This window comes from Falco naumanni, chromosome 9, assembly GCF_017639655.2.
Source record: "Falco naumanni isolate bFalNau1 chromosome 9, bFalNau1.pat, whole genome shotgun sequence".
NCBI classification, from domain to species: Eukaryota; Metazoa; Chordata; class Aves; order Falconiformes; family Falconidae; genus Falco; species Falco naumanni.
In genome coordinates, this window is record NC_054062.1 from 47,405,508 (window position 1) to 47,428,923 (window position 23,416).

The window sequence follows — 23,416 nt, forward strand, 5'->3', positions numbered from 1 at the left end:
TCAAAATCAGGGGGCTGCTGGGGCATCGCTGCTGCGTGGCCAGGGGCCCCTCCTGCCCACTCCTGCCCGTGGGGCTGTGCCCCCTGCACCACCGCATGCCCCTCTCCGGCTGCAGCTTCTGTCATTCAGCAACTTGTTCCCCTTCTTATGTTATCACGTGTTATGGTGGCTTTGTGATAAAATCTAAACTGTGCTGCTGAGAATGAACAAGGACCATCAATATAACGTCCAAGACTTAACATACTGTAAGTGAAATATGGAATTGGAGCATCCTTACATTAAAAAGCCATCAAGGAGGCTCAGAATGTTAGTGTTATGAGTACTTTATGATCTCCCTTTACTTTGGCTGGAGAACGTAATATTCAAGATCTTCGTGTCAGCATTGGTGAATATTAGGATATTTTGTTATATCCTGGTATATATATCATAGTTGTGAATGTATTCACTGCTTTTAAGTCCCTAGATCTCTATATAGGCTTATAACTCTGAAAACGTTAATATGCTCTTGAAAGAAATGAAAATTCTGTATGAAAAAAGTAAAGGTAAATACTGAGACTGAACGAATACTATTTTTCCTTTATTGGCAAAGGAAAAAAAGAGAAAAAGAAAAAGAAAAAAAAAAATGGAAGCTGTGGCTACCATGATACCATGAGCTCAAACAAAACACAGAATGTTATCTTCAAAAACAGGAGTCAAAATAGCTGCCTGTGTGTTTGCTCATTACCCCCAGTCAAGGTCAGTAAGCTACAAATCTTTGGCATAAATCATGTAGAGAATTTGTGTTGATGTGGTGCTCAAACTGAGGCCCAGAATTACACCATTTGCATGTAAGTATTTTGAAAGAACTTATCTAAGCAAGTTTTCAGCAAGTCTTGAAATACCAGGGAACTCATAGAGTACTGTCAGAAATCTGGTGGTTTTCCATGATTAAAAATAGTAATCCCAGGCTTGACCTCATTGTTAAGCAAAATAAAAAAGCAGCTGGAACAGTATTCAGGCAACCACAGTTAAAGGAGGGTAATCTGAGAATTGCAATCAACACAGGCTTATAGAAAAGGAATCTCACGGTAACTAAATTTTTCACAAGTTGATCGATGCTGTAGTAGTAAACTATAGTGAAATTTCTTGCCCGTGGTGCCTTTTATACCATGACAATTTAATAGGGATAGTCTGAATGGTACAAAATCAATCAGCTTCCAGTATGGGAAAAACAGCCTTGTCTGCTTGCAAATACTATGTCCACACAATCACCTTTTAAAATCTTACTTGAGTCTCTATTACATTTGTTTGCGATAGATTTCTTATGTCCTTTTGCATGTCGAAAGAGAATATAGGATTAGAAGGGATCTCCTAGGTCATTCAGTCTAGTCCTCTTCCTCAAGAGACAACTGTGACTTATAATCACATTTCATAAATTTATCCATCTCAATTTTAAATTTTTTAGGTTTTCTTGCCCTAGCTAGTCCTGTCAAAAGGCTCTATTTATTACCTACTGAAAACCAAACCACATGCCCTTTGTTCTAATATATACTAGACTGACAAATGAGGACATTTAATGTGTATTTAAGCATTTTAGACAAAAATAATTTGTATTGATTTACCCTTCTTTGTCATTGAATTCAGTGATTCACCATTTTTATTATGCTGTGGTTGCTTTGTAGCTGAAAGTGAAATATGGAAACACAGGTATACGCAGATGATACGGTGCTTAGTAAGTCTTGTTATAATAAAACGTGGTGTCAAGTCATATTCTACCCAGTGCCTTTTGCCTCACTTCATTATGGTTTGTGTTCAGATCTGAGGCTTTCAAAGTCAGTGTGGATTTTCAGTGAAATTTTGCTCTAGTTGCTTGAAAATGAAACACAAGATCAGGCACTCGAGTGTATATTAGTAAGAGGCAGGGAGAACCTGGCAACAGAACGAATCCTCTTACCCTTCAGGCACTTGGCGGTTCCCATGGAAAGCTTAAAATTGCCTCTGTGTGAAAGCTGCAAATATCTCATACAATGGCCTTATTTTGTCTCCTTCTGTTTTCTGATAGAGTATGGGATAGCAAAGAGCATCTGAGAAAGATATTCAGAAGGTGGTAAATCAGTTACCAGGCACGTTTAGTCTTTGACCTTTCCAGGTGCTTAGGAAGAATTCACCCTGCTTGAAATTGCTCTTGACACCTGGCTTGGTCAGGGGCCTTTCAGGACCTGCAAGTGAAACGGATTGTCCTAGCTGCAGTGGCCCACTTCCTGAAGGAAGGTCATTTCCCATCTTAATCCTACCTGCTCCCTGTCTGCACTGGAGAATGCCTTCTGGGACGCGAAACCGTCAAGAGCAGATCCAGCACTTTAGCTGCCGGTTTTCCTGGGGGTGCTTGGGCAGAGGCGAGGGTCAGGCTGCAGTCAGTGCACTAGTGCCAGCTGTACCTGTCAGCAGGAGAGCTCTGGATGCTGTAAATGGCATAGTGCACCTCTGTTGTTCATAATGGAAAACTTGGGGGTGGTCACTGTAAATCATGGCAAACGGGAGGCAGATACGTGGTTGCCTACCCACAGGCATTGGTCAACAGTGATCTGGGACATCATGAATGTTCAGTGCCCCATGGAGACCGTTCTGTTCCCCTTGTTCATCTCCTGAAAGGTAGCCAACCATCTACATTTTGGGTATTCAAAATGTTGGTGATGTCCCCAACAAAATACTGATTTTATGTGTCCTACATGACTGTGATATTCGGTTCCCAATTCTTTATGGAAATTTAAAGTTCACATTTCCTGGGTTAAACTCTTCCAAATGAAATAAATGGTTTTAATTTACAGTTATCACTACTGGCTGACCTTTCTGTGGTAACATGCTTCTGCTTTTCTTGCTCTTCTTACCTAGATGCTTTCGTTGGAGGGATCATTGGCCTCATTTTTGCTTATATTTGCTACAGACAACACTACCCTCCTTTGGGTAACACAGCTTGTCACAAATCTTACGTCAGCCTGCTAGATCAGAACTCTGTGAAGAAAGAAGAGAGACCTACAGCAGACAATGCAACTGGCCTGCCTCTAGAGGGAATAACTGAAGGTCCTGTATGACTTCAAGAAACATGCAGAATGAACTTTTAGCCTTCTCACATTTGCTCCAAACTGGTCTCTTAACACAGTGTTTCTTACTGTACCTTTTTTTCTTTTGTTTCTTTGCTTTTTATAAAGAGAAATCAAATATTTTATTTTCATCATACTTTTAAATTTTTGGTTCATATTGACTTGCTGAATTATCTGTTTTTAGTCTACTGCAAACAGATAGGCTACTTGAGGGAAGGGGAACGAGCATTAACAAAAACAATCCCACGTAAAAAATAATTACAAGAGTAATTTTAAGAAGACGTGGTTGAGGATATATAGTAGATCTGGAAACAGATTTTCTAAAGTACTCAGAATCACCTAGAAAGTTCTGGTCATCTTCAGCACTCATTGATTTTGATGAGTGGTGAGTACACACAGCACTTTTCATCAGATGTTGTGGCCAGCCATTTCTTTATATAATTTGATAAGTTAGGGTGTCATCCTTATGTTTATCTTGTTGTCTTCACATTAAAAAAATCTCCACATGCTGGTACAACTTCATATTGATTGCCAAGTTTTGACAAGGTCATTCTGAGCTACTAATGATCAAGCAGCCAAAAGGTATGAATGATTAAGTGTGTGCAAGAGCCAAGCCTCGTGCATTAGTAGTTCCACAGGGTGATTCTAACATTCAAGAAATTCCACGCTGTTAAATTTATAAAGTTTACAGTAACATACGTTCATAGGATGGGCTAGAAACTTGGTATTACATCATTAACAATTTTTTGAGAGCTCTTGCAGTAATTACCATCAAAACAAAATGAAAGAAAACCCATGATACTCAACAAGCTGAAGTCCTGAACACAAATTTTTATAAATCCTAAAACTGTGAGGACAAAGAAACACTACGTTTTCCGTGATTCTCGGTGTGCCATATTCATTCTTGTGTAGTGACTCACTGCAGCATTGGTGATCTAAAGAAATGCAAAGATTTTCATTTGTGACTTCGGGCGCACAACCGTGAATGCTTGTGGTGGTCTCCAGCACTGCAACATACCCAGAGGAATGCTGGAGACAGCTTTCCAACTAGACCCATTCCCCATTTTCAGCTCATCACCTTCTTGAGTATGGTGTTTGCAAAGGTTAGCTTGGTACCTGAACTTGAAACTCACCTGAATCAAAACACTGTTGGTACGGAGAAGATTACTAAGTATATGGCTTTAGTTAATTTATTATTGGTAGGATCCTGTTTTGTTATGTATGCACTATGCAGTATTCATCACATTCCTGTGAAACGATGTAACTTTGGGTGGCAGAATGTCAGATTCCAGAACTCTTTCTTCTTAGATGTCCTGTAAAAATGCAGGCAAATGTTCCAGACCACATCTTGGCAGCTGAACATTTCTTAGCTGGAGCTGCTGGTTAATCAACAACCATTATTACGGTGCTTTAGACTGGAGGAGACTGCTGCCATAATTATAATTTATGTGTTCCTGTTGGAATATGTATTGGCCTTGTAGGCATTTTGTGATTCAGACAGCTCAGTGTCTTTATGTAAGGCTTGTCATTCACTTTTCTCAAAGGTAAGCTTTGTAGATTTTTTGAGAAGAGCTACTTCCTGATTGGCAACACTTGAATTTTGGTAGAAGGCAAGTAAATTGGGATCCCCTTAAAAATAAATGTAATAATTGCGTGCAAGGGGACGCCACCTTGCTATTATAAACTTATATGATGTCTGGAAATAACATTAAAGAACAGAATGTAATAGGCAGGAACCTAGGAGGGTTCTGTAGCAGTTGGGCCTGATCTACTTGTAAAACTGGTACCAGCTTGCCTGTGTCAGTTACGGGTAGGTTTTTTACTGATAGTTACAGTATTCTGACCTCTAGAATAGAGACAGTTACCCAAACCTGACTGTGGTTTTGCTGGCGTATATATGCTAGTTCACAAAGCTAGCGTCAGCAGAGTAAAATTATTCTGGCATTGCATTTGCACTGGATTTGACAGAACACTCCTCTAGTGTAATTGAGGTCTTATTCTAGAAACCCACACAGTTTAGTGGAGGTTTAATCTTTCTATAAAGTTTTTAAACCATCCTACAGAATTCTGTAACAGGGATATCATTTTCTATTACTTCATATGGGAGGATCAGTGAAAGCCCTAGAGTAATGGTATCACGTCTTTACGTTGTGTAGGGCTTGGCCATTAGCTTTTTCTTTCAGCAGGAACCCTAGTCTTCCAGGTTATATGCAAATGTTAAAAAAAATAATAATCCTAAATCAAAATCAGAAGTTTAATACTGATGCATAGAGCATTTTGCATGTTTTTATATAGATCTGGCTTATTCTCAAAAATAAGTGGGGCCTCCTAAAACTATGCTGTATACATTCCCAGTATTTTAATGGCTTTTGATACAAACAGGCTATCTTCTTTGGGATGGAGAAAGCTTATACATCCCTCAAATGAGTAGTGGCTGCTAAAAGATTGGAATATGAAGTGTAATGCAGCATAAATACTTACATTGCAAAAGTAATTGGTGAACTTTGCAAAGCAGTAAAGAATAACATATTTTAATGGGAATAATTAAATTGAAAGTCGTAAAATAAACAATGTAAAAGCTTTGATTGTAATGTAATTAAAATTATGAAAGACGTAATGAAATGAAACTTACAGAGGGATCTGTAGGTGCTGTAATTACCAATGCAGAGTCAGTGTAGGGAAGGCATTTTCGTGGATCAATGTATTTTAATCTCATGCTTTCTCAATGTGAAGGAAATGTAATGTTGTAACGCACCAATAAAACAACACATGAATGTGGGTTTGTACATCTGTGTGTTATCATTTTTTTAAAGAATAAAAGTTACCAACTTAATTTCATTAATAAATCACGTGGAGCATTAAAAAAAAAAAAAAGAAAAGAAAAAAAAAAAAAAAGAAAAAGCTGTAATATGACTTAATTATTGATAAACAGCAGTTCCAAAAATCATTACTGATACAACTAAAATGGGACAGCCTTTCTCCTTTAATCAAACTATGCTATCCGACTTTTATCCAGGAGAAAGTACAGTGTAAATCTGCAAGGTTGAAAATTTTGAAATATTTGACCAGCTAAACTGCAACAGGTCCGTTTCATCTGTTAAGTTCCATATCTCAAATGATACTAGGAATGGCATATTTGATAACAAATGTGGTTAGACTAGAAAAGGATAGCAAAATCTAAACAAAACCAGCAGAAATATCCTGAAACCAAGAGAAGCATGAGACTGCAAACCGGTCAGCAAAATGTCCCCACAAGGAATGTGTATCTCTGGCGATGTGTTTGGAATAGAGCTGGAGCGTTTATGCCAATTCAGTCTCAGATTTTGTTGCGTACAATTTAGTCTGATTTAGCCCTCTAGTCTTTCCCCATGCATACAGCAAGTTCTTTCTATTTAATGTGGAAAGAGAACCTCATCTTCCTTCTTTCATTCCATGGGAAAAAATACCATGCTATGCATGGTAGGGCGGGGGGGGAGCCTTATTTTTGTGTTACGGTACTAAAATTGCATTGACTTCAGTGGAACTGCTCTGGATCACTAAGCACATCACATCCAGTAGGTGGAATAAAACTTTCACACATTTTTTGCTCGCACTCTTACATTTTTAAGTATAATTAGCAAAATATTGCAACTAATTTGTCTACAGTTTTGTTTTCTCATAATAACATATATCCCTCCTGGGTTAGAAGACTGTTGGGTTGCTCTGACCTGATGGAATGGGAAAAGTCTTGAACACAGCAGCATCAGAATGACGGGAGTGAAAAGGTTAGACACATGTTTCTGTTGCTTTTGGTGTTCAGAATGTGTTCAGAATTGCCACGATCAATAGGTAACAATGATTATAAAATTTCTGTATTGCCTGCTCACCAGTGTTACTGCTTACAGTGGTGCTGTGCCAGCTGGCACAAATACAGTACGGGTCCTGTACTGAAGGGTTATGCTATGTTTATATTAATTCACGGAAAGAGAACAGAAATTCTGCTCTTATTTACACCAGGGTAACCACTGCTGTATTTCATGGACCTACTTCACAATAATACTCTTCTTAGCAAAGCAAAATTTGAGATTCTGGTCTTGTGTCACTGTAGGCTGGATCTTGCTTCTGGTAAACTCTTCTCAAACATGAAAATAAGAGCCTATAGTGCTTTTCTAGATGTACATGTTATATTGCAGTAGTCATCTTGTGCTGTGTGTGCTCCAAACAAGGTAGAGTCTCAGGGTTTGTGTGCCTGAACATTTGTCCTGGGAAGGACAGTGTAGAGATTCAGTTACTATTTCAGCAGGCCAGGAAAACCTTCAGTGTCTGTCTGGATAATGAAGATGTTTAAAACCTGCGTGATTCTCATCCATGTAATGGAGAATTTCCTCCTTGCAAGAGAAAATACTGAACACTTGTTATTTTTCTTCAGTATTCTCAATGATCAAAGAGTCTAAGCATCCTCGCCAGATGTTCCAGTGTTTTTCTCTGATTTTTTTTCTCAATTCTCTTTCAAAGGCGATCATACATGTAGGCAGCTCCCTTTATTAGGAACACTGAAAAAAACAGAACAGTATAAATGAAATAAAGAAATTAAGCATATAAATCAAAATTAACAAACTTGGCAAAATTCAGTTTTATGCAGAGAACGCAAAAAAATGTCATGGTGATCAAATGTCATTTGTAACTATGCATTCAATAGGATTGGTAATCTTTAAGTAATGCTGTAAAATAAAATTCAAGGCCATGGTAACATGCTTCTAGTCCAAAAAGAACAAAGTTACATAAATAAACACCAGTATAGCTGGTGGATTAGACACAATGTGATCAGTTACAAATAGCTTCAGATTGACTCTATTTTAAATACAAAATCAAAGCACCTACTAGGGTTTTATTCCCACAGTTTAAGGTGTATCTCAAATTGCTAAGCAGGACCGTATTGTTGAACAATTAGGATTAACACCCCATAGGATACACCCAGTTTCACATCATTTATTATATAGAAACTCCTGTTATACAGGTGCGCAAATTATTCCCTGCTCAGGAACATACTCTGAACAGACAGAAAACATCATTTTGCCATTAATTTAAAACTTGCTTAGCATGTAGGAAATTAAAATTGAGGCATGATTTAGTGGTGGACCTGGCAGTCCTGGGTTAATGGTTGGACTTGACCTTAAAGCTCTTTTCCAACCTAAATGATTCTGTCATTCTATGAAAATCATAGAATCACAGAATGGTTTGGGTTGGAAGGGACGTTAAAGCCCACCCAGTCCCACCCCGTGCCCTGGCAGGGCCCCCTCCCCCCCGCCCAGGCTGCTCCCAGCCCCATCCAGCCTGGCCTTGAGCACTGCCAGGGATGGGGCACCCACAGCTGCTCTGGGCAGCCTGGGCCAGCGCCTCGCCGCCCTCATGGGGAACAATTTCTGCCTAATATCTGATGTAAATCTACCTTTTTTTTCGGCTTAAAACCATTTCCCCTTCTCCTACCACTACAGGCACTTGTACAAAGCCCCTCTCCAGCTTCTTGCCGGCCCCTGTAGGTGCTGGGAGCTGCTCTAAGGTCTCCCCGGAGCCTTCTCCTCCCCAGGCTGAGCAGCCCCAGATCTCCCAGCCCGGCTCCATAGCAGAGGGGCTCCAGCCCCCTGACCACCTCCGTGGCCTCCTCTGGGCTCGCCCCAACAGGTCCGTGTCCTTCTCGTGCTGGGGGCCCAGAGCTGGTCGCAGCGCTGCAGGGGGGTCTCACGGGAGCGGAGCAGAGGGGCAGAATCCCCTCCCCCACCCTGCTGGCCACGCTGCTGGGGATGCAGCCCAGGGCACGGGGGGGGGGGGGGGGGGGGGGGGGGGGGGGGGTGTGTGCGTGCTCTCTGGGCAGTGGGCGGACATTGAAAATGACAAGACCAGGCAGGTAATTCCTGATACACTGAACTGAACTGGGATTCCTTTTACAGATGCTTGGCACATTGCCTGAGCGCTACAGGGGTTTTGCTTAAACTTGCAGAGACAGCCAAGAAATCAGCATTCAGACCAGATTTGAATCTTGTCTGAACCCAGATAACTATACTAGAAACATATGAGCTGCAACAGATGTATGCTGAAGCTACAGAAGTAAAGTTCTGCCCATTATTATTTTGCTGCCAGCTTCTGAGAAAACTTTCCGAAGCGAAAGGAAAGAGGCATTTGGAGGTAGCCCACTATATGTGATCTGTGTAGCAAGGTATGAGTGGGGCCTGAAATAAAAATCCTCACTCAGCTCTTTGAATTAATAAAACCACCACATTGATGCATTTGACCCGTTCATGAGTGCTGCAGAATGTCAAGCATGAAATGCAATTTAACCAGCTCTGTAAACCTTAAACATTTGGACTGAGTTTCTCTGTTAGTTCGCCAAAATGGCTCTTAATTTCTCTGCAGCTTTACAGCTGTCATCTGTTATTCTGTTGACCTATTAGAATTTAACACTTGGTATGAAGACCTAATTCAGATGGTCTGAAACAAGTTTTATTTCCAGAAGTGGACGGGGCTGGGCACAAGTAGGCTCTGGTTTTCATTCCAATGATTATATACGGTTTGCTTTTATTTGGTCTCTTGTTCACAGATATGAACATGCTTTTTAATTAACCTCCCGTGTCCTCTGAGCTCCTTCAAGTCCCTTCTTGATTTTTTTTCATCCCCAGAACAGCTACTCTACTGATGAAGGGAAGGGGAAGAGAAGTTTTTGCTGACATCTGTGCACACCTTCTTCTGGATAGTGTCTTGTCTCCCTCCTCTCCCTCTTCCATCCTTTCTATAATAATTCGAGATAAAAGTGGTCTCCTCTGTTGTTTTGCCATATATTCTCTTGTTCCTGTTTGAAAACTGCCTTTTTCTGAAGTCACAGCTTCAGTCAGCTTGATGCACACAACAGCCACCCCTCCCTTGGGGCACTGATTTAGTTCACTGACTGGAATGATTTGACCTAACATTTGCAACTCCGTTATTTCCACACACTGGGAAAGGAGCCAGCAGTTACTTTGGGATCAGCTGTTTGGGTTGGCTTTCACTCTTTGATATAAATGAATAAATAGGTGGATCCTAAGGGATCTGCACCTGTAGATTGGTGCCAGTGGGAGAGCTCACAGGGTCACGAACGCTGCGACTCCAGCCTGCCCTGCCCTGCCTCTCCCGGGTTAAGCGATGCCGTGCTGATCTCCTGGCACCCGTCCCGTGGCATGGAAACATCTGCCCAAGCGGCATGGAACCTGTTCCAGGCCTGCTCTGCGAGTAGGAAAGCAAAGTCTCGCTTCCTCGCCAGCCCCTGCTATGGCTGCCCTCCGCAAGCTGGTACGAGGGAACACGATGTTAAGGTTTGCACATTGCAAAAATCTCAGGAATGGGAAAACCTGGAGTACCTGCACTTCATGCGAACAACAAATGGAGAAACTGAGACTTCTGAATAGCAGTAGTCATAGTGGGGCTAAACATACATTAGTAATGGGGAACCACTGCAATAAAAATAGCTTGGAATACTAAGAATTAAAACTTATGTGTAACTACCTGTCTCAGCTTGATCCCTACACAGACACGTATCCCCTAGTGGGAGTTTTTGTATTTGGGGTGAACAGAAGCATCCATATTTGTAAGTTTCCGAGTCTAATTAATGCACTGGTATATTATTAACAATATTTACACACAGCACAAAATGCAGTTCTTAAGGGACTAGATATAATTACAGAATTGCCCAGCTGAATCAGAACAAGCTCTGACAGGAGCACTCAGGTTGCGATTGTCTCATACACAAAACTGCTCACTCTGAAGCCACAGGGCGCTGTTAAGAAGCAGCTTTTACAATTCTTAGTAGCGCAGTGAGGAAGGGTAATAAGGAAAGAGAAGCATCCAAATACAATTTGGCTCTCAAATTCAAGGGAATTTTTATCCCGATCCACAGCTGGAGCAGCAGCAGATTTCTGTTCTTCACATTTTTGATGTTATAGGTTGATGAAATGCACCTCTGATCTGCGAGATGCTGAGTGGCAGGTGAGTACACTTTTACGAATGTGGTTTGGAGACAACAATTCAAAAAAATTCCCACTTCATGATGCCTTCAGAAGGCAGCCTGCCAACACAGCTACACTCACAGCAGGCAAATGTTTCACTTTTAAGAACCTTCTGAGATCCCAAAACTTCTTAGTTTATCCTGTTGCCAAATATCGCTCGCCTGGCACAGGTACTGGTTTACCATCCACTTAAGAGAGCATGAATCCTGATGTGGCTACCTCAAGAAGAGACAGAGCACATCAAATAACGCTGCTTTTCTCCGGATCCCTGTCTAATGAAACTATGTTGTTAGCACTATTCAGTGACATACAAAAGCTAGGGAAAATAATTTGTTCTGATTCCCTTTGTTCCGCATGACCAGCACCGCGACCTTACTGCTGTTAGCAGCCTATTTCTGTCCTCCAGCTTTTTGATGTGTGGTCACTGCAGCAGAAGGGAAACACTCTGTGAAATAACGACAACGCTGATCTGCCCTCATAGTAGCCAGCTCTGTGAGAGCCATCGCTAAGGCAAATTGTGCCGGGATTCTAGTTAGCATCGCGCTCTCAAACTGACTTTCTGACACCTGTCGGAAGATTAAGAGTGAAGAGGTGCTAATTAAGATACGTGCCCATTACATCATTGCTGGAAGAGATCTAAACAAGGGAATGTTTGATTTCTTAGTTCCAACAGCCTTGCCCATTGCTCATTGCTGGTCACAAGGAGTAGGTGACACCGAAGGCTTTGCATTCGATTCCTTGTATTGGGGTCATTAGGAGAAAGGAGCCCCCACTCTACCGAGGGTGATGTTTGCAGATCATTTATTGCTACTCAACAAACTGTTGAATAACTATCTCCTTTACCAGACAGGCTGAATATATGGCACTATTGTATTAATCTGTATTCTATGCACATCATTCCTTATCAGCATTACAGAGCGTTTGTGTGTACAAAACTGCATTTCATCTTCATTTCCAGTCCAACAGATTGAAGCCACAATAAAAGATTCAGATGCGAGTTCTTATTGAAACCAATATAACACTGTAAAAAAGGAAGGGGAAAAGAACATTACGGCAATGTCACAATGTCACTCTAATCTAAGAGGTGTAAGCTTGTCAATGGAGTGAATGTGCTGGAATTCATACCTGCAGCATTGTTCAACAAAGATAAAGCAATTTAAAACATCCTCTGTATCAGTAAGTGTGAAAAAGACTGGAGCCTGCCTCTTCAAATAAATCATTTAATGAAACAAAGGGCCAGAAATCACATTTCTGAGGCTTGTTTGGGAAGCAGGAACTCCATTTCACAAGTATGTGAGGGGTTAGAAAATAGTTTTAATTCTGTATGTTAACAAAACTCAGAATGTTAGGAATATTTTAATGAAAAAATGTTTATGATCCCTCTACACATTTATCTCAGTGTATCAAGACTTCTGCCAGCATGTGGAGAGAATGATTTAGACCTTTGCTTTTTTTAAGGCTTCCAACCCACTCATGCCAGGCAAATGCCCATAGTAACAGGGTTATTCTCAAGTAAGTGATTTTTTTCCTTTCCTAATTCTATCCTGGGCTGAGAAACCTCCCCCAAAATTTCAGTGCAACTCTGTTTCTGTGAATTGTTCTGATGGGACACAGTTTCAATTTAATTTTGACCAGTTTATTTTTAACATCAGCTAGAGTCCTCTCTTTTTAAACACTAAAAGAGAAACTCCTGTGCTACTAACCGAAAAAGAGAAGAACACAGCTGATCCAAATATCCCATCCAGGTTAACAGAGAACAAGCACCGTCACAGACCAACCCAGCCTCCTCCATCGACATTTCAAGTAAGAGCTGGTGAGCTCAGGGAGGGAGAGCTGGCTGGTGCAAGGACAGGTGCTACAGGAGCTTCTGGCTAGTAAGTGGATTTATGTTTTCCATAAAAAAGCAGCCTCTGTACTATTTGGAAATTTGCAAGGTTGTGTTTTTGTGTGAATTGCATGTTGTGCATTCATTTCAGCTGGGCATTTCTGAAATTTAAGCACTGCATGGTTTAAGGCAGTGAAATTATAGAATCTTTGTATTATGGATGGGGTGGGGGCCAGGAAGCACAGAAGAATTGGCCTTGTTTTTTGATGACCCTTAGTTTATGGAAGGTTTCTGCAGCAAGGAGAATCAGAATCGACCTAGTGAAATTTTTCAGCCTTGTGTTTTTCTTCCTAACTTAACAAGTGGAGAATCACTAGGATTTGTGTTCTTAAGAGTATTCCGATCTGCATTAAATAAAGGCTGACTTCTAACTTGATGTGTACTGGCTTATAAATCCAGGCTATTAATTTGTTCCATCTTTACTTTTATGGAATGGTTGTTCTAAAGAAGTCAACTAGTTCTTTGAACATGTATCTATTCAATGTTTATAGTAGTTTCTAAAGAGTTATGCAGAACTGTTAGACAAGTAAATAACAGATTTTTGCCACTATGTTCTCCTGGCTAAAAATAAGAGGGAAAGTTGCACTGCTTCTACTACTATCTTCCTGTGATACTGTAGTTGTGACAGGATGATTTATTGAGTTTAATGGCACTGGTAATGGCTATACAATAAGAAGCATTTATAACGCAGTAAATGGAGCTATGAAGAAAGGTGCTTACAAGTTAAATCCTAGAAAGACTGGCTCATTATGTTGTGGTAATCCCCCAAGTATCTAAAGTCACTGCTGTAATTAGTATCACTGTTCAGAATTGTACGTGCTGTGTAATACCCTCAGAAGCTAGTGTAGTAAATCATACATGAAGGACTGTAGGCTTGCGTTTGCTCTGCTAAACCTTTGCTGGTAGCATTGCTGACGTTCACCTAGGTGCATCAAGATTGAGATTAATTTATTTAAACACCAGAACTAACAGGTGCAATACAATCTAAAACAATCCTGTGACCTGAATTTCCATGGTTTTGCTAGGAAAGACCAGAACAAAAATATACCCTGTTGTCATCTGAACTCAGCTAAGAGCTTTCCTGTCACTTCCCCGTCGTGCTGAATTTTTCCTTAGTTTCAAAGGAGGGCAAGAGGTATAACTGACTCTCCTCAGGGTGTTAAAGGAGGAAAGGTTAGGTCCAAAGGGGGAAGCTAATCACGTAATGCTCAGGTAAGTAAGGAAGAATTCACAGATGCTTTCCTCTTCTAGCCCTGTCCTCGGTGTAGCATCACAACTGCTATTTTATGGTCCTGTGATGTGCTTTCTTAAAACACACCATGTCTGTCTTCAGGCTAAATTATGTGTTTATGTATTGGGTCAGTTTGAAATGCGTACATTAGTTGTCCTGCTGACTTTGCTGAGCTACTGCTACTACACAGGAAAAACCGTGCAGAAGCTGAGCTTTTAGGTGTGAGGAGTTTTAAAATGAGCTGTCAGTATCTTTTGTGTGCAGTGATTGCTCGCTAATATTAAACAGTGATACCCAAAGGTGGTTATTTAAGAAACTGATATTCTCCTGCAAAGCACTGGATCTTACTACATCAATTAAATTATATTTTCTTTCCTGCTTTCAGTAGTGCAGGGTACATAGCTGAGTGGCTCAGACTTTATTCAGAGAAACTGGAGCTGGCTCATGTAAGTGGGGTCTGAGCCAGGTTTCACCCAACATCAAGCCCTTAAATGAGGCTCTGGGATTTCTTTATAGTCAACAGACCATTGTGCACCCGGACTGCTCTACAGGAGGTTTTAAACCTCCAGCTGCAAGTGACTCCCTGACTCGGTTTAGGATGAATACAGATATCTGTCTACAGACCTGATAAGGAAAATTTTATACCAAAATTAACGTCATTACTGGTCTTCGAGAAATAAACTCTCTTTGGTTGTTGCTGAAATCAATGGAGGCCAAATGTAGTTGAGGAATACCAGCATCATACTGTGTGTGATTTTCTACAAATTTGTCCATGGCAAGGTGAGCTGGCAGGCATGCTTATGCTCTTGAACAAGTCATTGTAAACTCAAAATAGTCCTTTACATAAGGAAAAGCTTCCCTGAAATCTACAAGTGGGTCAGTCAAGCTGTTCCATCTCAGCAAATCCTGATATCAGTTATTCACACTGATACTTGAGTTCTCATATGATCTTTCACTCTTTCCTTCTGCACAGTAAATGCAGATAGTGGGATGGATAGTTGTCTGGGATACACATGGGCTGAATCGCTTCTAATCGCCTATAAAGGTTGTTTGTGTGGGTATTTTATTTTTTAATTATTATTATTTCTGAATACATCCAGTGTAGAACGTGAAAGGGCTTGAGGGATAAAAGTAGCTCTCATCTTTTCTTTTGCTTTTCTGGCATTAAACTCCACTCGGCAGGAGCAGTTTTCCCACTCGCCCTTTGTTCAGTGCCCATTACAATAAAGGCCATTGGTGCTATGGAAGCAAGTTACCATCCTGGTACTCTCAAGTCCCCCTTGGCTCTAATAGCTGAGCATCAACTCTTCATTTGTAGTAGTGGAATTGCCAAAGCAGGAGAATCTCACCAGTTAACCCTTTCCAGGGTCACAGTAGCCAGGTGTCAGAGCACTCATTACAAATTTTGTATTGCAAGTTGCTGACTTGCAGGTTTTGTTCAATGAAACGGAAACCTGACTCGATCATGAGAGGGTTTGTGGTTTTTAGACAATTCTTTTTTGAGGTCGCATGTACCAGAAGCAAGTGTTTATGGCTTAGATCTGACAGAAATAATTTCTAATGTTTAGGGCTGTTCATCCCCACGGATGCGGTTTCCTAGGAAGAAGCAGTGAACCGACAGGCTTTTTTTCTTCTGTGTTTTTACGGCTAAATGAGTCCAGTGGCAATGTCTTCCCCCTTCACATGTGGTGTTCCAAAGGAAAATAAGCATGTCATACTGGATGCACGGCAATGATTCAGATATTTGCATCAATACTATCAGCTTAAATAAAAGCCCCTGAATTTATTTGCACTGAGCATCCCAGCACTCTGTTATTCTACAGGAAAAGCCTGGAAGAGCACCACGCTAACTCGTCTCGCTTCCAGAGGTACCACTTGGATGCCCTCTGTTTCTTGCCGGAGCCCAGTTCGCTGTGTTCTCTTGTGCATATCCCTTCCCACACGTCGAAGAGAATACGAGCTATGTGATCGTGTTTTCTAAGAATACATACTTCTACTACCCTTTTTCTGAAGCTTCAGAATAGATTTGATCCTGCTGGTACTGACAGTTACTAACTCCAGAAGACACGTACCTACTATTCAAGCCTGTAGCTGCTGTCCATGATCAAGCTTTGCCACCAGCATGGGAGAGAGTGGATGAAGTGCCCCTTCTAGAACTCTCCCAGGATGCGTTTAGGGTGTCGTTATTGGTAGCCAGGCCAGTAACTGCTTGAGCCGAGCAAATGAATGTGAAGAGTAAACTCAAAGACATTTTAACATCACTACAACTATGAAAATTATATTGTAGCCTATGTTGAGCCCTGTATTTATACAGGCAGTAGATCTGGAATATTTCAGGTCATTAAGTATTAATGCCTAGTTCTAATTAGAATTATTCAAATTTTTATTAAGTGCTAGGTATTAAATAAACCTTTCTATCAGGTTCTTAAAATCAACTAGGTTAATTATTGACCACACATATTATGCTTTTCTCTTCTTTTAGGTTTTCTGCAAAGTGAAAATCTTGACTGGGGTTTGAACAAGAAACGTGGGGTTACTCCCCGCTCTGTGCATTCTTTTATTTGTGGGCAGTGGGGTTCCCCCCCCCCCCCCCCCCCTTATTATTTTATTGGGCAACAGAAAGCTTTTCATAGTTAGGTGTGTGTGCTGTCCCTACTCTTAGCGTGCCTGGCTTGAGGGTCGCTCCCTAGGTTAGTGCGGTGGATGACAGCAGAGGGCTGAGCCAGGGAAGGCAGCAGCTGAGGCACTGGAGCTCAGCATTTTGCTTCTGTACAGGCAGCGCTGCCTTCAGTTTGACTGCCTTATCTTCGTTGCTAAGTAAAAAAGGGAGATTCAGGCAATCTTTCAAGGCGAGGTTTATCTTTTTGAGAACTTGAGCTGGTGAATGGCTGAGGTGAGCCCCAGAGGCTTCCTCAGTGAAGTGCCGCTTTATCCCTTGTGCGAGGGCACACTCCAATGGCCCTTCCCTGAAGCAGGTGGAGATTAATCCCATTCACCTGACGGGGCATAGACAATTTATTTTGGATACAGCTAGGAAGAGAATAGAAATGGTTTGCCTCAACCCTTTTGTTTGTTATACTTCTTGTGACTCACAAGGCTGTAATGTGGAAGGAGGTCTGATTTTTTCCTTCTAAATTTCAGTGATCACACTTCACTTGCCAAGCAGTTATTTGTCATGAACACTTTATGGCCGTATGCAGTAACTCATCTCTGCAGTGGTCCCTTATTTCTGTTTTAATGAGGAGAGCTGTGGAGTGTGGAAAAGAGCTATATGCTGTGCACTATAAACCTTGAGCCTGGGACTACAAAAGAGATGTTTCTTCTCAGGAAAAAAAGGAACAAAGACAACTTGCACTTGAATATACATGCTATACAAGAAATAACGAGAAACATGGCTTTCACGGTGTAAGCCATCACTAATGACCTACTGCATTTCTGTATGATTCAACTTAAGCCGTAAAACAATTAGCTGATATTATCAAGCCAGGAAACTTGTTACCTGTGAATGAAGGAGAAGATTGATTTGCCACAATGCTAAACCCCAGAGGCTGCTTGCCTGGATTTGTCAGATCCATAGGCTGCATTTTAAGGCTAAGTTAAATTCTTCCATCTAACATTTCTATGGATTTCACAGGTAATTTGCAATGTGGCTCTGTACACAAAGCTGAAATACTGCAAGCATTAGCAACCCATATACAAAATTATCAGTGTCTCAGCTGGCATGCCATCCCCTGGTGGGTATCCATGGGGTACACACTCATTGCATGGGAGAAGGGTGGTGTTGACAGCGTGATTAGCCACCAGCATCATTTAACACAGTCCTGCTGTGAATGGAAGCCTGTGAGACATCGTGTTATCAACACGGTATGTTGTGACTGAGAAACAGGGATACTGGCTGGGCATTTGGGAAGGTATCCCTCATCTCACGGGAAAGCTTCTGTCATTTCTTGACATGCAGTAGTGAATAGAGCGCTAATCTAACTTGAGATTACCAGGAAGGACTGTAGTGACATTTTTTCCTGCCTCTGGCCTTGATCCAAATGCATTCATTAATTTAAAGTCACTTCTGGAAAGCACCTTTAATTTTTCAGGTTTTGTGGCTCCTAGTAGAAAAATGTCTCAAAGCCTTTTTATTGATATATTTGGGATCTTTTGCTTTGTGTACGTTCCAGATGTTCTTATCCTGAAAAACTGCAGACAATGACACTAATAAATTATCCTGCAAACTTTTTCAAACTATATAGTCTGAATTTGGGTCACTCATTTGCAAATGAGTCTGCCTGTCCTTGGTTAGATAGATGTACTGTACCGACTCCCTGGCACCTAGCTGCTGGTCATGTAGGAGATCGTTAAGCTGGCTGCTTTACATGTCTAGCTGTTGGTCAAAATTAAAATCTGAGAGCTGTGTGAAGTGCAGTAGTGTTATCCAATGCGACTGCAACGAGATCAGGCCCCAGACTTGTAAAATATTTGGCAAAGTCAGAAAAGGAGAGAAAATGACAAACCAGGATACCAGGCAGGGTGCTGTGGACCACCTGTCAGACTACATCTGCGCTAGGAAAGTGGTGGTTTCCTTTGGAACCCCAGTCTAACTTTCTAGAAAAAGCCTAAAATGTAAAGCACTTGCAGGGGGAAAAAAAAAAGTATTGAAAATTTCCATCGTGCATGACATGAAAGAAAATATTTCAGGGACTTCCACTAAATACAGTTCGTAACTTTCGGCAGAATGAAGATGAACATGTGGGGTTAGTTAGATTTATTCTGAACATAGCTTTAAGGTCTTAAAGATAATGCAGAATCCTTGTAGAATATTTTATTTCTGAAACAGGTCAAATTCATCACTTTGTATGATATCTTGATTCCCAAACAAGCCAGGTTTTTTACCCCCAAATAGTCATCTGCAGTATTGCCTTTGTTTTTTTATCTGGGGACTCTGTCCCATTCCTGGGTGTCAAGAAACTCCACACCTTTTCTGATGTTCTTTCTTGAAGTGTGCAATGGTGATGTTCAGCTTATTCTTCACTGCAAAATCAAAACTCTGCCCCAGGAGAGGTTTGGAGCAGGACTTTAAGCAACCTACCCCTTATGGTAGTAGAGACGGGTGCATTTGAATAACCCATATTCCAAAGCTAGGAAGCAGTATAAGGCCAGGGATTCAGGCAACAACATTCCTCAAATCTAGAGCTTTGCTTCAGGTTAGTACAAGTTGTTAAACAACCAAGGACCAGGAGCTTTGCAAGGAGCTAAGCACATTGGCTGTGCCTCATTGCAGCCAAGTAAATCCGTTCTTTAGTCCTGTATCCAAAGACTCATAACGATGTTCAGGGCATTCAGAAGATGCCCTTGTGCATCCTGAAGGAAAAAAAAAAGTCCACTGAGATTCAACAGCTCGTTAGCTTCCTTAGGTGACTATCCAGTTTGCTACTAATTTACTCCCAGAAGTTATCTGTCACTCTGACCTTTCTATGATGGTCATCTGTAATAACCTTACATATGTATTAGTATCATACATCTGTATCCTGTTACCTCCTATTAAAAGTTAATGTTAATCCATATTTTTCCATAATAGAAAATGCTGCATTGACTCATAAACTATATAAATTCTTCAAGCTAAACCACTGTTTACTTTGTGTTTAAGGCGGGGGGAAGATATTGCCAATACATAAGCAAATAACTATTAAAGGTGAGAAGATTTATTAGCTAAGATTAAATACAAAATAGTGGACTGGATTTCCTGGAAAGAAACACTTGCTTCCTCAGCTCAGTCAGTTTAATGTCTTTGGTATTTTACTCGGGGAAACCTCTCTATTTTTTTTTATTAGCACAGCTATTTTTCTAAAGATCCTCTGTTTCTAACTTAGGCATCTCTAATTTATTTTTAGCTTGTATATTAAATTTCATAGAATCTAGCATGTTCTGTTTCTCCAGTTAACATCAGTAGTCCTTTGCACATGTCCATCAGAACAGCATATTTCAAAGAGAATGTTGCTTCATAAAAGCAAAATTAATTGTTCAAAGACAGCCATTAATGTGGCAGCAAACCTTGTAGCTTGCTTCTGTGAGTTCTAATATTTAGAGGAAGCCTTAATGATGCTATTAATACAGATCAAACCTATGTCTCTGGAGAAGGAAGGTTTTGCAAAACGTGAAAGCCCCTGAAGAATGTACAGCCAAAAAGCAGCATTGCCTGCACCCCCAGCGCTCTGCGGTGCAGGCTGTCTGCAGGCGGACTCTGCCTGCAAGGATGCTGCCTCTTGATGATCAAATATCAGATGAGTTTTGGCACAAACTCACTTTTTGGCTTCCTGAATGGTACTTCTGTACCTCTTGAATTTTTACCAACAGTTTATGTATGAAGAGCTTCTATTTCTTCTACTTTAATTTGTCATGAATTATCCATTATAGATGATATACTTAATTTTATATCCACCAAGGGATAAATCTGGAAGTATTCAAGGAAGGCAGTGGATCAACTACATGGAAAGCTGGCTAAATAACCTACATTTATTTTTACTAATGAATTCTAATGATCGATGGCATATCAATCACTATAATAGTGCAGCTCTGATGCACCAGAGCTGGCAGGAAAACCTTGCCTACCAGGGGTAGCACGCATTCGGCACACTGTACATTGACACCTACCTCCGTGTTGCAAGGGATAGGCTTACGTAGCTGAAGGCTTTAAAAAAAATTGAATGTCAGGGTCAATATTTAACCCCTGGTTGAAGGTCCTACAACCTGTTATTACACTGAAGGTAGCATCTCAAAAGTAAACATCAAAGCTTGGAAGAAGATCTGGTGGTAGAAAGTCTGAGACAGAAATAGTCGAATTGGAAATAAGTTTCCCCTTTCCTAAGTGAAAAGATGTATTCCTAATGATTTCTGATTGTTAATGATAAGTAGTAGTAATATCATCACTATTTGAAGACTATGCATCAGTCTGTCTGTCTTTCTAAAATTTATGTTTTAATTAAATCTCAGGTTAATGGGAAATCAGGCTAAAGAAAAATCATCATATTTTTTTCTTGGTTAAAATCCATTAATCTATGTAAGTGGATGATTAAACTTGTAACCAGGAAACAGTTTCTGGCTTTAGAATGTGGACTGTGTGACAAGTAAAAAGGTCCAAAGGAAAAATTTCAGAGAGGTTCCTGAAGTTGTCATTATTTCCTTTTCGTCAGTTTGCAAGGGAAGTCAAAGTCTTCAGGATTTACTGGAAGAACACGGATGCTAAATGCATATAGATTTATTTTAGCAGTGTTAAACTTTTCTCACCTGTTTCCTACCCCTCACCCCACAGTCTCTTGACTGACAAATATGCATTTAATTTTCCAAATTTTTATTGCCAAAGCTGTCAGGAAGAATTTTTGTTGTATTTTTCCTATTTACATATTTTTAGTTACTAGGAGATGATGGCTTTTTTTAGGTTCTCTTAATTTTATAATTCTGCAGCATTAAGCTGGTAATGCACACAAGCAAATAGGCATATATTTTATGTAGTAATTTTGCAAGCAAGAAGAAATTAAGTGGGTTTTGGCTCTAGATACATGAGCTCCCGAGGGAGATCTACCCACTGCACTGAAGACTTAACATGCTTTGTGTAACTCTTGTCCATAACTTATCTCTGGGCCTATCTCCAAATTGTGGAGCGAGAAATCTAATAATTTGGTTCATCATATTCATTTAGACTTGATACTAATAAAAATACCTCACCACCTGGCATCATTATGGTTCTTATTGCAGTTTTCTGATTAAGCAAAGTCTATAAATTATTAACCCTCCAAAAATCAGGGGTTTGCAGTAGTTTTGGTAAGGATAGTCACATATCTGAGCTCCTGCTCCATCACAGCTAGGTAAAACATTCTTGCATGTGCCCTGTCCTGGTAGCTCACCATGCTCTTGGAAAGGCTGATACATCTCTGGCGGGGGACAGCGGTTATCAGAAATTCCCATGCCGATATGGATGTTTTTGCAGGAGGCTTTTTTCTTTCAAAGGAGTTTTTAATGCATGCGTACCAGATACCTAAAAACTTGCGTGTTCTGCCATGTATTTGTACGCCTACTTTCAATCATATTAACACCTCGGGTTGTTGGAGAATTAGGCAAATCCTCCACGTAATCAGGAGGGCTAGCAGTGATGGATATGGGTAGATTTCAGCTTAGATCTGCAGCCTGGTTACATGGGTAATACCCTACACAGCATTATTCTGTGCTGTTTTCTTTGTGAGCGTGTACTGTTAGGAACATAACAAGCCTTAGTGTTCTGGGTAAATAATGAATAATGTATTTGTTTAAAACATCAGCTTAAACTATACGTGGAAAACCTGGAGGAAGCCTTGTTTTGCATCAGTACAGCTCAGCTCTGTTTTCTAGGGTGAGAAAAAACACTTCCAGTGTGGGATGTGTCCTCATCCCATCAGTTGTCTGGTACTGACAACTGCCTAAACTTTCATGTATCTCTTAAGCTGATTAGCAGTCACTTGTTAAATGCAGCGTGCATTTAATCACTGCTCATCACTGTTTCCCAGCAAGAATCCCTTTAGGAGAAGTCAACCATCCTTCCCCTGGCGTTTAGGGCACAATCCTTTAAGAAGGTGCAGTCCCCTTTATCTTCCTTCTCAAGCAAAATACAGCAAAAACCTTCATAAAACCCAACATTCATGAAACGCAGAAGGCTGGTGCCTGCATTTGCTAACATTGCCTTGTTTTGTACTGATCTCTGTTTTTTGCGTTAGCAGCGCTGCAGTTAACAAACTCCATTAATTTTGGTTATGGTGCCTGCAGTGCAGCTGTCCCTGCTTCCTGAAGTTCATGTTTCTCAGGTTTAGATGAAAGACCCAACTTAGCATTTTCTACATCCACCTTGGGGACGGCAGGTGACCTCGCCTACTATACTGTACATATCTTTGGAGAAGCAACTTTGTGTAGCCATCAGGCTGCTGCAGATAACCTACCCTACTGCCACGTATGAGCACAGTCTCCTATTTCTGATGCATCCTGTGTCAGTCCCGCGTTGCCATGGTGGAGCTGTGACCCCTAAACCAAGCTATACTTTGCAATGCTCCCTCTGTAAACTCTCGCTGTGCCTAGCATCGGTTCTGTCAGCCCTGCCAGCTCCTGGGACCCTTCCCAGCCCGGCCAGTGCCTGAGGGACAGTGCTGGTGGCTCCTGCAGGGCTTGCCCTTCCCAGATCTGCTGGGAGAGCTGT

The 23,416-nt window shown here is 40.9% G+C and overlaps 1 protein-coding gene across 1 annotated transcript in view; it reads left to right on the forward strand.

Moving 5' to 3' along the window:
- PLPP4 (phospholipid phosphatase 4) overlaps positions 1 to 5,866 on the forward strand; it is a 65,065-nt gene extending 59,199 nt beyond the window's left edge. The window contains exon 7 of the mRNA XM_040607499.1: positions 2,872 to 5,866. Coding sequence (XP_040463433.1) covers positions 2,872 to 3,071 — 200 coding nt within the window. The 3' untranslated portion in view covers positions 3,072 to 5,866. The remainder of the gene's footprint in view (positions 1 to 2,871) is intronic.
- The last annotated feature ends 17,550 nt before the right edge of the window (positions 5,867 to 23,416 follow it).